Source organism: Argiope bruennichi, chromosome 9, assembly GCF_947563725.1.
Source record: "Argiope bruennichi chromosome 9, qqArgBrue1.1, whole genome shotgun sequence".
In the NCBI taxonomy this organism is placed as follows: domain Eukaryota; kingdom Metazoa; phylum Arthropoda; class Arachnida; order Araneae; family Araneidae; genus Argiope; species Argiope bruennichi.
In genome coordinates, this window is record NC_079159.1 from 30749923 (window position 1) to 30766176 (window position 16254).

Here is a 16254-nt window from a genome sequence, read left to right on the forward strand (position 1 = left end):
ACAGTGCAAAAAAGAAAAGGAAGCAGCCGTTCTGCAAGAACAGAGAACAAAAGGGAGAGGAGGGGGGTGGGCGAAATGCAGCGATGAAAAATATTTTGATTCTATAATAGTATGTTAGGAAATTGGATACAGCATGGATAGTTTTTTTTTTCTCTTTCTTCCTTTTGCAAATAATTATATGATCCAAGATTCAAAATTACAAGGTCTATCTAAAATTAGGCCAATTTTGCTTCAAAACGTGATGTGTGTATAAACTGCGAACTGGAAGTAATGATAATCCTTGATTGGCATGAAAACGATCAGTTTATCCGTTTCGTGTTTATATATGCATTTTTTTTTTTTTTTGCATTATTTCTTTTCCGATTTTTATATACACAAGGAAACAATTCTAACTCCATAGGAATTATTCATTTATCGTCTGTTTATATAAAGATAAATCCTTAACCTTAACAAAAAAATATTTCTTAGACCATATCTGTTAATTAAACGACAGAAGTAACAGTGAAGAAAATTGTTTGCAATCGTCAGAAAGTAATTTTCTATTTAACAGTTGGAACAAAAATCCAATACTTAGTTAATTTGTTAAATTAATAAAGTTCAAAATCTGGTTTAGAATGTAAAAATTTAAGTTTAATAAAAGATGAAATTGCTCTTCAGGTAAAAGGTTTTTGGACTGTTTAGCATTGCTTGTTTTTGATCAAAGCTTGCACCGAATTTGTCTCCAAATTTCATTTCATATAAACAATAAACTCAAATGCAAGATTGATATGATTTCATAACTTAATGCTCAAGTTACTTTAATATAAAGTGTCATTAATAAGTTTTTAAAATTCATAAAGATTACAAAACAGAGGAAATGAAAATATGTACATTTCATTCACCTATCAAGCAGTTATAAAACCAGACTTCGTATACTTTTTTAGGCCATGTTACATATTTAGAAATGACCATTTCTTTTTGCATTATTTCTTTTAAAGATAGTATTCAATTAAATTTTTGAGCAGCATCAGAATGTTTTTCACGTTCTATGGAGGGGGGAAAAAAATCGATTTTATATATTCAAAATTATTAAAATTTACCAAAATGAAGGAATAATTTAAATTTTCTACATTTAAATCGTTTCTTTTAAAATAGCTGAAAAATTTGTTTACTCTAATATTGAAGATGAAGTTTACAGACAAATAGTTTTCTATCCAATTTCTAAAAACAAAACAAAGATAGTGTCATAAAACGGTGCTGAGATAAGGGGTCTTTTTAAGATGGGGGGGGGGAGAGGGAGTCTCAGCTTCGAGGAGCAATGGTAGATCCTAAAATGTGCAAAGGTGCCTTTTGGTATGTTAAATTTTTTCCCAATTAATTTTGAATAGTTATTTATCAATAAAATATCTACATCGATTCGGAAATACTAACAAAGTAAATGTAACTATGAAATCATTTTAATGCCATAGAGGGGTATGATTTTATCTAACAAAATTTCTTAAGTTTTATGCAACATGCACCTTTCAAAACAAATCATATAGAAGAGTAACATATCTCAATTCAACCATTTCGATTTTTTTTTTATTTGTACTTGTCATTTTTTTTTGTATTAAAAAGGTTTTAAATAAGCTTGAAACAATGTCTTAAATCCCTTAACCCTAAATAAAAAGTGTACAGAGATTAAATTTCACTTCAATTATCTTAATCTGAGTAAAACTTCAGTGTTTGACAAAATTTATTAAAAATTTTATTGAAATCACTAAGTTTAACTAAGAGGTAGAAGTTGTTAAGACATGTTTTAAATAAAGATAGATATTAAATGGTAAATGAATTGGCAATTATCAGTTATGCATAATGATAATTTATTAAAATCTAAGAGTATTAAAAAGTGGAAATTTAAAGTGTGTATGCAAAATTAATGCTACATCCAAGAAGAAACCAAACAATCAAACATTAAACTTTTTATTCACAATGACTTTACCACTTATAAGTACACTGAAAGAGAATCCATTATGTACAAAGCATGAGAGCAGGTATAAGTAATGTTTACAATGCACCTAAAGTTCCTTTAAAATATCCCAACTAAGAACAATCTATATTCAAAAATACTGATACTCTGATTAAAGTGGAATGTAAGTCTTGCACAGCATCACTATGGAAATGCCACTGCTTTCAAAAACAAAAATTTTCTTCACATCTTTGCAGCAAAAAAAGTTAAGAGGATTGCAAAATGTTACACCAGAACTACTTCAGCGTATCTTCATTGGAATCGGATAAAGCTTCTTTCAGATTGTGTAACAAGAAAAATATTTAAAATTCAATTAAATATACATATAAAAAAATAAGCATAATTTCTGCAACAGAGCAGATGTCCAATAAGTAAAGATATTTAAAATTCACCTAGGTATCTACTATATATATATTGGCACAATTTTTAGTTTAAATCAAATATTTATATAAAAAATTCTAACTAAGAAGTATAGGTTGTTTGGCGAATATACAAGCAAAACGGCCGAAAATCATACCAAGTATCAATGTAAAAATTAGCAGAGGTTTACTTTTCAAAACAAGTATTCAAATAATTTAAAGAGTTATTATACTAAATAACTTTTCAGTCTTGAAAGTGAGCCAATTCCCATGCATTGGGTTCATTTAATTTTAAAAAATTAAAACAGATGAACATCGAATATTACATTTAATATAATATAGATGTCTAAGGCACATTTTTCTCAATGTTATTTGTGAGGAACGAAGTATATCAATTTCTCTAAAATGCAAGGGAATATAGCTTATATAAAATTTTACTGTATTAAATTTTTAAACATCAAGTACAGAGATCAAAGTCTAAAATATTTCACAATACAGAACGCTATTTCAAAAGAATGAAAAGTTTTTAAGCCAATTTACACAATACCTTTAGAGAATTTAAAAAAAAAAATATGTTGAAAATAAGGCTTTGCTCAGAGCAAAATTATAACTTCAATCTTTCTTAAATTTATAAAAATATTACACCGGATGAATGAATTAAAAAATGATTGCAAAATGAAAAATTTAATTCAAAATAACACATAATAAACATCGGACGAATTTAAGAACACTGTTGCGCTTAATAGAACCAGAAGCGAACATGTTCTTTAAACACCTTCATATTCCTTTTTGATGGCTGATGATAAGCACCAAGCAAACATGACACCAATCAACTGAAAAATAAAACAGGGATTGTAAGTTTTTTTGAAAAGTTCAAAGATAAAGAAAAGTTTATCAAAATAGTGAAAAGAATTTTATTTTAATTTAAAATAATTAACTACTTTTGATGACTAGCTATGAACCTATATATTAATTTGGCATGATTAAATCAACTTTGCCAAACTAGACTCGACCAAAACAAATATTATAATTGCCCAACATAATTATGCTTTATTATTCAGGTTCAGTGGCAAAATTAATTCAGTTGTCAAAGAGTAAGTGAGTGGGGAAGGAGAAACTCATTAAATTTTGAGATATCTTTCAAAAATAGGATGTTAAATGAATACAGGCAACCCTAATGACATTTACAGGCTATGAGCTTTTATACAAAATAAAAATTGCTGAATTGGTATAAGTTGGTTAGAAGACTGTATGCGTTCATTTTTAAGTTTTAGAAATAATTTTAAAACTATAGAAAATAGCAGTTTAATAATAATAAACCTAACCAGATTATGGTCATTAAATTTTATGTTTAAAACTTGTATTATGTGGATAAAAATACTGTACCCAACAGATTTTTAATTTTTTTTTTTTTAATAAAAGACCAAAGCCTTGTTTATTAATTCACTAATATTTTCTTAAATCAGATGACATCCCACTTAAGAATATTTCATAATATTATTTAAAACAAAGTGTTTAAACAAATTGCTACTTTCACCAACAGATTTAAATATATAAAGAAAATTTAATGCAGGAGTTAAAATAACCAATTTAGTCTACTTATCCGAAATTACTACAAGATGTAAGCAAAAGGCATTATCTTGTGTCTGCTGACATTAACTCGAACATTTAAAACAAAGGGGAGAAAAAACACTAAAATCTAATCTCAAGCTTATTAATAGTTTATTTTTACGCTTATTAATAGTAAAAAAACTAGAATACATAGAAAAATTTTTTAATGAGAGCATCTTTATAATAATATGCCAAATTCTTACTAGTAAATCCAACTAAGAGATGCCTTATTTTTTTTATAATTTGCTTTACGTCACTTACCTCTACAACACCAATTCCAATGGCAACACCTCCAACAATACCAATCTTGCTCTTAATTTTTTCCAACAACTCCTTGTAGCAACCCTATGTATAAAGTTTAAATTAAATTATCAAGGTGGCACAAAATTGCATGAATGCAAATTTAAATACAATCCATTGGTGCCAAAGTTAAATCCATAATAAGCAAATATTAACTAGCATCAATGATAATGTCTATTGCATGGAAAATGTATGGCTTTAAATATTATTAAAATAAAAATAAGATAGTAAAAAGATTTGGCTCATCTAATAATTACATTTCAAGGCGAAATTAATTATTCAAAAGGACACAACTTAAGGTAAATATATTCCACACAGATCGATAAATAAGTTCAGAAATGAATACAGAAATATAATAGCATTTTAAATTACAGTAGTAACTTATAAAGTAAATGAATTTAATTTTAAAATGTGCCCAATTCAAAAAAAAACTTATAAAACATTAATCTATTCGACATTCTCTGTGAAACAAGAATGCAGGAAAAAAATCCAATAGAAAAATAAGACAATTTTTAAATAAATTTCAATACCTTTAATTTTTTGTATTAAAATGAAAACCAAGCATTAAAGTAAATGTATAATTTTACTTTTTATACCCCACCAGATAGGCAAGAGAAACTTTAATCTAATATTTTCATTAAGAAAAAAAATTATGGTAGAAAGCGACATAATTTGTTACGTTAAAGCAAATGTTCACATAATACTAATATTCACTATGCAAACCTTTCAGGTATAAAAGAATTTTTCTTCTATTGTAGATGTTTTCATATTACAAGCACGTAATTATTACTTAAAAAATAAAATAAGTAAAACACTATGCTCAATATATCAAAGAAATTCTTACATACAAAAAAAACTTAAATTCTGGTTTATATATATATATATATATAATAAGAAAATTTTTAAAATACACAAGCAATAGATAAAATTGCATTTTAAACATAAAACAATACTTACATTTGGATGTGCTTTATCTTCCGGACATTCTGTGGCAGATTTTCCACAGCAGCTGAGAGGAATTTGCATATTGTTATTGATGTAATCTTTAGGGCCATCAACTCCACAGCAATTCAACTATAAAAGCAAAAATAATTTAGTTTATTTCATTTGAATTATGGTCAGAAATATACTCGGAATTTACAATAACATTTTAGCATGTTTCAATCAGTCATTTTATTATGATGGCACAAAGTTTTGAAGGAATAGATGAAACTAACTTGTAAACAATGAGAAGGATAAGCATGAAATTTTGGCAAGTGGGACAAAGGACAATAGAAATATTTACAAGGATTACTTAAATAATATTGGAGTTTCTGGAAAACCTAACTTTGCTTTTCCCTCCTTTCTTTTTGCAAAATAGTTTTTTTTTTTTTTTTTTGAGAAAATATTTAGATACAAATCACATACCGATTACATATGAATATATGAACTGGTCATTTAAATAAAAAAAATCTTAGATGCACAGTTTAAGATGTTATTCAAAACATTCTATATACAGATTAATGATAAACAATGATCTATATTACAGTATTTTACAGTTTAACATCTCTTATATTTTTGAACTTGCACTCAGTTCTATGGTGAAAATGAGACTGAAATGATACTATGACACTGTCAGCACGAGAATGAGATAGAGGAAGGCTCTAATTGTTATAAAAAACGAGTTTCGTGATGAGCATTCTAAATTCTCTTTTCCAAGAAAGACATCTATATAAACAAACTGAAAATGCAAAATCTTATTTAAATTGTTAGAGCCATTTCCGAGATACACAAAGAATTTCTCGTTTAAAGCTATAAGACGAAGCACAAAATATAGTGAATAGCAAATTTCTAATATAATTATATTTTTACAAGATGATGCAATATTTAAGAAACATACATTTAATCTCGAGTCTTCTTTTTGTCAGAGCAATCTTTAAGATAGCGAACAACAATATTAATACTTGATTTTCATAATTGAATATTATAAAATTTATGGTTTTCAACCCATCTCTTTTTTTTCCTAAGCTATATCGATTGGCATTCTATCACTGGCTAATGAGTAGAGCTATAGCCATATATTTACGAGCTGTATTTATACAATGCAACAAGAAATAAGAGAACTACAAATACTTGTTTAGAAACAGACTGTAGTAAAAATTTGCATTCTCATACTTTTATACAAATTTTTAAAAATTAATTAATTTGTGCAAAATATTCAAGATTTTACATCAACATCAATAAAATAATGAATAAAATGAAATAATAATTTATAATTTTAAAAAATGGAATTCTCAAAATATATCCAGCAATTTTTAGTAAAATATATCCAGCAATAGAATAGTCCAACTAAGTACTTTAAGATATATTTCAAATAAACACTAACTCAGTATTTTAAAAACAAACAAAAAAAATGAAATCTATGATCGCAAATTTCAAGTTATCATGCAAGAACATTATTATTTTTTAAAATCATTGTCTTAATTTAAGTCATTAACCAGTTTAAACTGGTTTACAAGAGCTCCAAAACTTCTTTTGCAGCCAAGAAAAAAAAATTGAAAATGAAAATTGCTATTTATGCTTTATTGCTTCAAAAGCCTCTACCAAAACAACATGTTCTCATAAAAAGGAATGCCACGTTTTGAATAATAAGCGTTTCCATTGTAATGCAATTTCTAAATGATAAATTATTTACCAATAAATTTTTTTAACAGATTAATTTATATAGAATTTTTATGAAAAACAATATTTTTGTATACACAAACAGCTATTTTCTAATTTCTGAGATCAGAAAGCAGTTTCATAATGGATTAATCTTAGAACAGGTGTCAAATCCTTCAATGAATGAATGAAGTGATATTTCTCCCCATTAGGGGGGGGGGGGGGGAGAGAAAATATTTTTATCAAAACTGTTAATAAACACGAGTGAAGTTTTTTTAAACATAAAAATTAAATTAATTTCCTTCGAAAAAAATTGCATTCCATGAAAATAAAAGCTATGATGTCAGTTATGCGTCAACCTTTTAAAAATACATTTCTTGTCAAAGCAGCATACAAAATAAAGCCATACTGGTAAAAGCAGGCAAAAAATACGAGCGGTTAAAAGATGAAAATTGCCATTTATGCTTTATTGCCTACGCGATTTTGAGCTCCAAAACATAATTCTCACATGATAACAAGGTCCATATATTTAGACATAAAATATCTTACGTCAATCTGCATTTCATTCCAAACAGTAGTGGCATCAGATTTGTTCTGGGCAATGGTTTTGTTCATGTTGTCCTTCAGAATAGTTTGGAACTGAAAAATAAAGAATAAAAATTTTTTTTTAAAAAATCAATATTAATTTTTAAATCCCACATTTAAATAAAATAATTTCACAAAGAATTATTCTCTTCAGTATATATAAATTACATTCAAAAACAGAAAATGAACAATGATTTTTTTAAAAAATATTTTTATATTGTAGATATAGTTGAATCAACTGACTTAACTTCAAAATGCAAATTATTTCACTTCCTATATTTCCTTTAAAAATAATTTTATCTAGGTGATATGCTACCTATTTAAATTAATAACTACAAATAATTACACAACTATTCAGAGAAATATTACATGATTACAAAAAATTAGATTCAATGATTTTAAAAAGGAACATAACAATATTTTGATCCAAACATATTCTAAATTCAATAACACATTTCTAAGAAGTATACCTACATATTGCCAAGTAAAATTGTCACATTCAAGTCCATTCAACTTTTACCTCGGCAGATATCTGAAAAGTTGTCTACTGTGATCCTATAAAATCTGATCTTAATATTACATGGTATGGAAGCCTTAATATTACACAACTATTCAACGTAGATACGATGCTTTAATAAACATTTAAAAACATAACAGCACAAAGCCAGATGATAATGGGCAATAGCCCTAATATTTTACATATTTTCTCTACTTGGATAAATTACAAGATTTGCTTGATTTGCTAACAAGCAACATTGCTTTTATCTGATACTTTTTTTTTATGCATGTGAAATGTAAAGAAAAACATTTAATATCTGGTAATAGTTAGGACTTAATTCATCTTAACAGGCAATACCTTCAATGCTTTTCACTTACAATCAGATGATGCTGTATTAACTGGATATTAGGTACCAATCAATACAAAGTCTAACCAAAATTACATTTAGTTAACAGTACCGAAATAGACCAGATTAAAAAGATTTTTCAAAAATAAGTGCATTTTACTTAAAGCCTTTTTTCTTTGATTCACAGTAATTTATATAACTTATTGAAACATAATAAAATAAACTGATTAAATAAGTATTAAACCCTTGTTATCAATCTTCAGTTATACAAAAGTTTATAAACATTATTAAACAGTACAGAACTAAAATTAACCATTAAAAATTCTGATAGTAAACAATTTGAGTACAAATAGATATTTACTTTAAAAACTATTAAGCAATAATATTTATATTATATGACAGCAAAAGGATTGGTCATTGGTTTCGTCAGATACAAACGAATATCAACCCGAACCAAATAAAGCAAACTCACCTAGTAATCCAATCATTATAAAAATATAGTTTATTATATATTCTAAATAAAGATATATTCCTTCTACCAATTGTTTTGGAAACAACAATGCTCCAACTTGCTGACAAGTAGTTTTTACTATAACTTTCTAGGCAACTCATAATAAATCTAATAATTCAAAGAGAATTTTAAAAAATAAGTAAAATTAATACTATAATAAATCTGTCACATAATCAAAACTTACTTGTCCTCTGTACATGTAAGCAGTGGCAGCACCAGCGATTTCAACAACAAAGATGACGAACAGAAGAATGCCAAACTATAAATAAATAAATTTATAATTACTAAAATTTATAACTTCCTTTTTAAGCAAAAACATGCATAGAAAGATTGTTTTCAAATTATTTAAGATATATAATATATGTATATTAACTTTCAAAAGGAATACCCTCAAAAAGACCTTTTAACTTCACTTTCATTAGTCGCATGCTTTGTGACTAATTATTGCCAACATTTTTTTATTTAATACAAGGTTTTAGAATAGAGAATATTAAAAGCAGTGTTTTTGAAAATCAGATATTAAAATATATTATCTCAAATTATACTTCTCTAATTTTTCTAGTGCAACATTTAAATAATTATATTCTTTATGTCTTAGAATGTTTTTTTTAATTACTCCCCTTTCTATTACAGATTGTCATAATTATTATAAATAATCCATCTATGTCTTAATTAGGTCAATAAGAATAAGAAGAACAAATGGAAAGATTTTCTACACTTTGCAGATCCTTTTAAATATTACATTTTGAAAACATACAAAAAAAATTGTTCTTTTACAGAAATGGTTCAAAGTTTTTAAAATTTGTAGAAGTTAATACAATAATTCTTTATTATTTTTTTCTTTCTTATATGAAAAAAAAAAAAAAAAAAAATTAAAACTTAAACATTAATTATTCCCAAAACATTGTTTTTGTGTAACTGAAAACTGCAATATATATAATTTATAAGTTGCTATAAAAATTCCTAACATAAGCAATAAGGAAACAAACCCCAAACTTTTCAGAAAGTTAGCTTCAAATTTTAGACTTAATGCACACAATAGATTAACAACTGCTATATTTCATGTGGGATTTTATACGATAAAATTACAACAAAATGTTGTACCAATATAAATAAAATTTTTAAGGCTCTTCTAATGATAACTTGCCATAAAACAATTCATAGTGATTAATTGCTTAAAATTAAGATTTAACTATAAGTTATATGGTTAAAATTATATAAGCTGAATTTTTTTTTTTTTTAATTAGCTGGCTATTGTGCTTTCATATCAGTGCAATAATAATAGCAATGCAAATTAAGTTCTCTAAAGAAAAATTAATTTGTTTTATGTTTATGACTTATTCTTTTCTTCAGAGAAGGTAAGACCTTGTAACTATTATTTGGATAAGAAATACACAAGTACTTCATTTTTTTTTTATTGCTTTCTATTTTTTTCCTACCTAAATTTAAGAAAATAAACACTGAATTTAAATACTAAATTTAATAAATACCTTTTAAAATCTTATTTTAACTTCAGGAGTACATTAATGTTAGATAACTAATCACTTGAAAATTGTAATTCTCCAAGTCGAGTCTCTTATAGAAAAAATTGCTTCCTGTATATAAAAAGTTCAAAACAAATTTCCATCATCTTCCTACTTTAAACTTTCATTACTGAAGTTGGTATGTTGTATTTTCTTTTAAATGATAATGATTTGGATATACTTAATTACATGAAGAAATTGAGCTATCCTTTATTTAAAAAAATTAATTTAAAAAATACAACACTAAAACTTATTTCTTCAATAATCAATAGCTGCATTCCCTTCAAGATACCTTTACATTTCTAGCACTGTACCTTTTTGTCACATGCATAGTTTTTTTAAAAATAATTTTACCTTAAAATTATTTCTAGGGATAGAACTTTAGTCATTTTCCAAAAAGATAAAATAAATTGCTTCAAAACATGTTGAAATATTTACAGATCTGTCCTTCTCCTTATAAACTAAAGTAGACAAGTATTTTTTTTTATTTGTTTAAATAACGATTAGAAATACTGCTTATTACTTTTTAAATGAATTAAGCATAGTCTCCCCTCACACTTAATTTGATTAAGAATATTATTACAATGTTAGTATGCATGATTATACAAAAATGTTCCAGATTAGATATTTTTAAAATTCAGGGTTACAAAACAGTTCATAAGTTAAAAAATATTCCTATGAAAAAAAAAGATTATACTTCTAACCCAATAAAATCCTTATTTTTACTTTATTTGAATGTTGAAGCAAACTTTTCTTAAATACTTTGACAAACAGGGTTTTAAATTATTTCAAATAAATTAGTTGATATTTTTTCAATAGCAGAATATTTTAAAATATTAAGTCCTCTTTAAGGTACTGTAGCTGAATAACATTAAAAATTTTAATACAATTATCAGGTATTCTTTTCGAAGAAAGGAGTTAAATCTTAATATTAAAATCTACTTACTGTTGTAACCATACAAGAGTTCTCTCGTACAGCACCACAACATCCCAAGAATGCAAGTACAAAAATGATACATCCAATAGTAATGAGAATTGTTGGCGCCGTAAAAAATTTCGTATCTAGGAATTCTGTCACATCCTTTGTTTGTACAATAGCTCCAATAACTATCAAAATGATGCCACATACCTATAAAAATATTTAAAGAAAAATATAGCATTTGAAAATATAATTTCATTAGAAAATATAAAATTATTGAAAATATGGTACTTGTATTAACTGCAAGTAATTAATGATCTTTTAGCTTAATAGCACATTATTGGCAGACATAGCAAGATTAGCACAACATCTTTGATGATTCCTTTTAGCAATTAATGGCCAATATGAAGTTAATATATAAACAATGAAATTTTTTAAAGCAATATTGAAAATTTAATAGATTTTAAAACTGACATAGTCTAGGTAATTTAAGATTTAAATTCCATGAAAAAAAGAAATTCTAACTGCTAATATATTTTACTAAATAGATCAAATGACAAAATGAGGAAAATTTAAAATATACAAATTGCAGGTATTTAATTAAGATTACACAAACCCAAAAGAATAAATGTAACTTTGTTTCTGTTCAATTTCATTTCAGTTCTTTATATATCACATTAAAAACCCATTAAACTTTACACTGCTAATTATAAAAAAAATTGAGTTTTATTCTAAACTAACAATTTAACTACAGTGGTACCACTTCCATCATCCAATATCTTGAAAAATCTGAACCTTGTCTTAATTTTATCAGATATGAATTTTTATATATTTTAGTCACATATTTTAATTAAATCAACATAGTGTATGCAATAACATGGTCAACTTTTTTTTTTTTAATTATTTTTGCATTTTTATTGGTTTTGATAAAATTATATACTTCTCTTTTAATATCTTTTCAAAAATAAAATTTTAAACTTTCAAAGACTTAAGTATAATGGCAATGAAATTATTCAAGATCCATTCTTCTAATAATTTTTTTCTCTTTCTTTTATTGTTTACAGTGAAAATTAATCATTGTTTACTTCTGGTTTTAACAACTTCACTCGTTTTATGTTTCCGATTACAAATAACCAATAAATGATAAGTAGTTGAAATGTCAAAATTTTATTTCCTTCTAACGAAACATTTGAATTTCTTTTTAAAATATATGAAGGTGTTTACAATTCCTGTTTTTATAATAAAATAACTTTGGTTAAAATAGAAAAAATAAAAAACATATTCTAGCCCAACTAGCAAGTAAAAGCAGCTTCACTAAAAGTAAAGATAACATTACACTTAATATAAAACTCAATACTTTGGAAAAGAATTTGCTCTCAAATAGAACAAAATCTTAACCAAATATTACTAGATGAAGATGTAAAATACCTAATGAAAATTAATTTTAGGTAATAAACAAGCAAATTACAGTTATACATAAATTTCTCACAGGGTTTTACAAGACAATTTCAGATGCATAACAGATAAGATGACTATTTTTAAAATATATTATTTTTAAGTTGATAATGTTTCGTTAGTGATGCAAAAAATATAAACAGATATCTACTGAAGACATATTTAAAAAGCAGTATAAACCTATTTATAGCCACTTTTATATTTTTATATGAATACAATGCACTTTTATAATACAGCTGTAGATCGGATATATTTAAATTGTATTCTACGAGAGAACTAGCCATCAGCAAATATTAATGATTTATAGTTCACTCGCATAAAAGATATAATCGATTTTTATACAAATGAAATTTATTCCCAAAAAATTGGCTATTCATATGCTGATACTTAAATATATCATAATGAATTATTACCTAGCATAAATGACAAACACCTATTAACTGGTTAAGTGATTCTGAGTAAGTTAAATAATATCAATCGATAGTTTAATAGATGCAATGCTACATTTTTATCAAAAATCTTCATTCAAAAAAACCGATACAGATCCGAATTACTTTTCCTACTATATTTCAAGCTATACTTAGAAGGCTTAATAAAGTTGAGGGATTGGTTTTACAATGCTCTAAAAACAAACTTATAATTATTTCAGCCACACTATGAAACTTAAAATGTCACATGTCAGTTATAATATTCATATACATGCAAATTTATTTTAAACAATTTTAAAGTTTAACAATGAATAGGCTGCATCAATTTTTCAACTTGCTCATATGCATAGCATACAAAGTATTGCAATTATTAAAAAATGCGATCAATATTTTGTTGAATCTTCATATTCGAGATCTTGCAGTCAAAAAGACATTTTTAAAATTAAGTCTGACACCAAATATAACTTCAATGCTTAATGAGCCAATATTAGACAATTGGCCCTATCAAATTTCTAGTAAATTTTAGATGAAATCCAAAAAAAATTATGTCTGCATATTGATGAATATGCAAATGCCTTAGAAATGCAAGGAATTGATTGAAACCTGGTACTAAAAAAATGTTTTTAAAAAAAATCCATAAATGAAGTGACAATCAATTCACAATTGCCTATGCATGAACACAGTAACATAAAATAGAAGGACTTGGAAAAATTAAATTTCATGTGCAGTTCTTGTCCATTTAATCTTATCACCTAAATTAGAGATCTGCATTAAAATTTAATCTTAATTATTGAAAGATAGAAATAAATTCGTAAGTGATTTTTCTTATACTAAAATATACAATATAGTATGCTTCTACATATGAAAATAAGAGGAACACTATTGCTTACTGATTCATGGTTAACAAGATCTTGAAAATCAAGGCAATATTTTCACAAGAAAGTCAAGGACAGGACATTCATACTAACTTTATAATTAGAAATAATTTCCTTAATAGAATGCCAAATAAAGTTTTTATACATCTTAGTACCCATAAAAAAAGAAAATGTTTTGTATGTTACAGAGATGACAAACTAAGTTGAAAGGACAAAGATAGTAGTCCCAAGATTCAGTTAATTCTTGAATGCGAAAAATTAACTGAAGATCTTATGGCCATAATCTTTATAGAAAAAGATTTTACGAATTTTCAAACAATTGAATTATCAATAAGGAGCCCACCTAAAAATGAAAGTATTAAAAATTTAGATTAAAGAGTAAATTTATTTAAATGCTAAATTTTAATATTTCAATAAAATTTAATCAGTTTCAAAGCTCTGCAGAATAAAACAACAGAATTAATACCAGGAAAAGCCTTGATTTAATAAAATGTATCTCATCATTTTTTAAATAGGTCCCCTGTTATAATTATAAACATCGTTTAAAACATCACAAGTAAGATGTTAAAAAATTAGTTGGCATTTCTTATATCTGTCATTTGAAATATATTAGGAATTAATAAAACTATCAGAAGTACAAGAAAATACATTTTGATTCCTTACAGATTTAATTTCTCTAATAATTTGTATAATCGAGCAGTATGTTAAGACAATAATCAATGAAAGTAATTTCTAAATAAAAAAATTTAAATCATTAAGCAATATATGTGTAATAAATTTTAATAGATAACATTCAAAATCTGTTTCATGATTAACAAAAAAAGAATTCATTCTTTTAGTGATGTTCATATTTGAGTACAGATCAATGCAAGATGGCGAATTCTATGATTTTTATCACTCAAGAAATGAAGATAAGAAAACCGAAGTGGGTTAGTTTCTAAATTAGTAAATGGAACAAGGGTAACCATAAAAAATAAAGTGAAATCGTGTGTAACAACATTTCTGTCATTTAGCTATTCTATTTGAAAAGTTATGCAATTTAAAATCTTTCATTAGAAACAATTCATTATTTAAGAATTTTTACTTTATAAATAAAGCTTTGTCAATAAGGAAAACGACGCGGCAAATCCTAAAATAGATTTCAGTGTAAAAAAGAAGACATAAGAACAGCCTAACTCATGCATAACACAACAACATGAGGGGAAAAAAATTGCGCTTTGGCAATTTCAAAACAAACTAGATGTTTCTAAAGTAGGCGGCGCTCTAGATGGGTCGCCATTTTTTCAACTTGAGAGCGAAAACAAACATTGCATTTTGACAATGCCCATCTTTTAAGGTAAAAATTATTCGCAAGAATATGACAACCAATTTAAATCAAATATTTCCCAATAACAATTTACCAAACAGAAAATTAAAACCCGAAATTAGGACAACGGAAATTTCCCCGTTATAGTCAAGATTAAATTTGTATGAAGTTTCCCAATATAAATTGCGACAAAAATTTTATACGCAATTCACTATAATGAAAAGCAGCCATTCGCTTTAACGAAATAGTTTTCACTTTTATTTTATAAGAAAAAGCAAATGGTAGGACAGAAAAACATACTTACCACGAACACGAAGTTCATGATAAACATCAAATATTTAATACAACTCATGCTTCCCGACACCATCTTGACTTCTTTGGTAATTACAGAAAATCACAAATCGAATCACTAATACAATATCGGAACTAATCCACGGGAACGAACTTGCTGCTTATATGGAATCAGCAACAGAAAGAATTCTACTCTGAATGCAATGGCTAATGTCGACTACGCTACCAACTTGCTGGTCATGTGACTTAAAACGTCACGATCCTCGTGATTTCTTTCTTATGATTACGTGCATTATTTCTATTTTTTTACTTCTTATTGCTTTTGAAAGAAGCAATATGACAGGCAGTCATCACGAAAAAATCAGAAGTGATCTAATTCTTGAGATAGTAAGCTATTAACTATTTTCGTGGATTATGGCATTTTTTAATTAATCAGAATTTTCAATTCTGAAAAAAAGAAAAAAATGACGTTCTTTGCGGAAAGATAGCATTTACGGAAATAGCGATACAATTTTACTTTCCTATTAATGATCTTTTAATTATTTAGAATTTCTTTTATTATTACAAGATAACAGCAAATTGTTTTAAATTCAACATTTATTTATGAAAACAAATATTT

General features: G+C 26.0%; 1 protein-coding gene across 1 annotated transcript; it reads right to left on the reverse strand.

The window, feature by feature from the left end:
- Positions 1-1925: 1925 nt before the first annotated feature.
- On the reverse strand, positions 1926-15842 carry LOC129984031 (CD63 antigen-like). Its single transcript, XM_056093785.1, has 7 exons — positions 15649-15842; positions 11308-11490; positions 9023-9097; positions 7447-7536; positions 5215-5331; positions 4219-4302; positions 1926-3179 (listed from the first exon to the last, which is right to left on the reverse strand). Exons 1-7 carry the CDS (start codon positions 15709-15711, stop codon positions 3114-3116), a joined length of 678 nt encoding a protein of 225 aa, XP_055949760.1. The 5' UTR covers positions 15712-15842; the 3' UTR covers positions 1926-3113.
- Between the last annotated feature and the right edge of the window lie 412 nt (positions 15843-16254).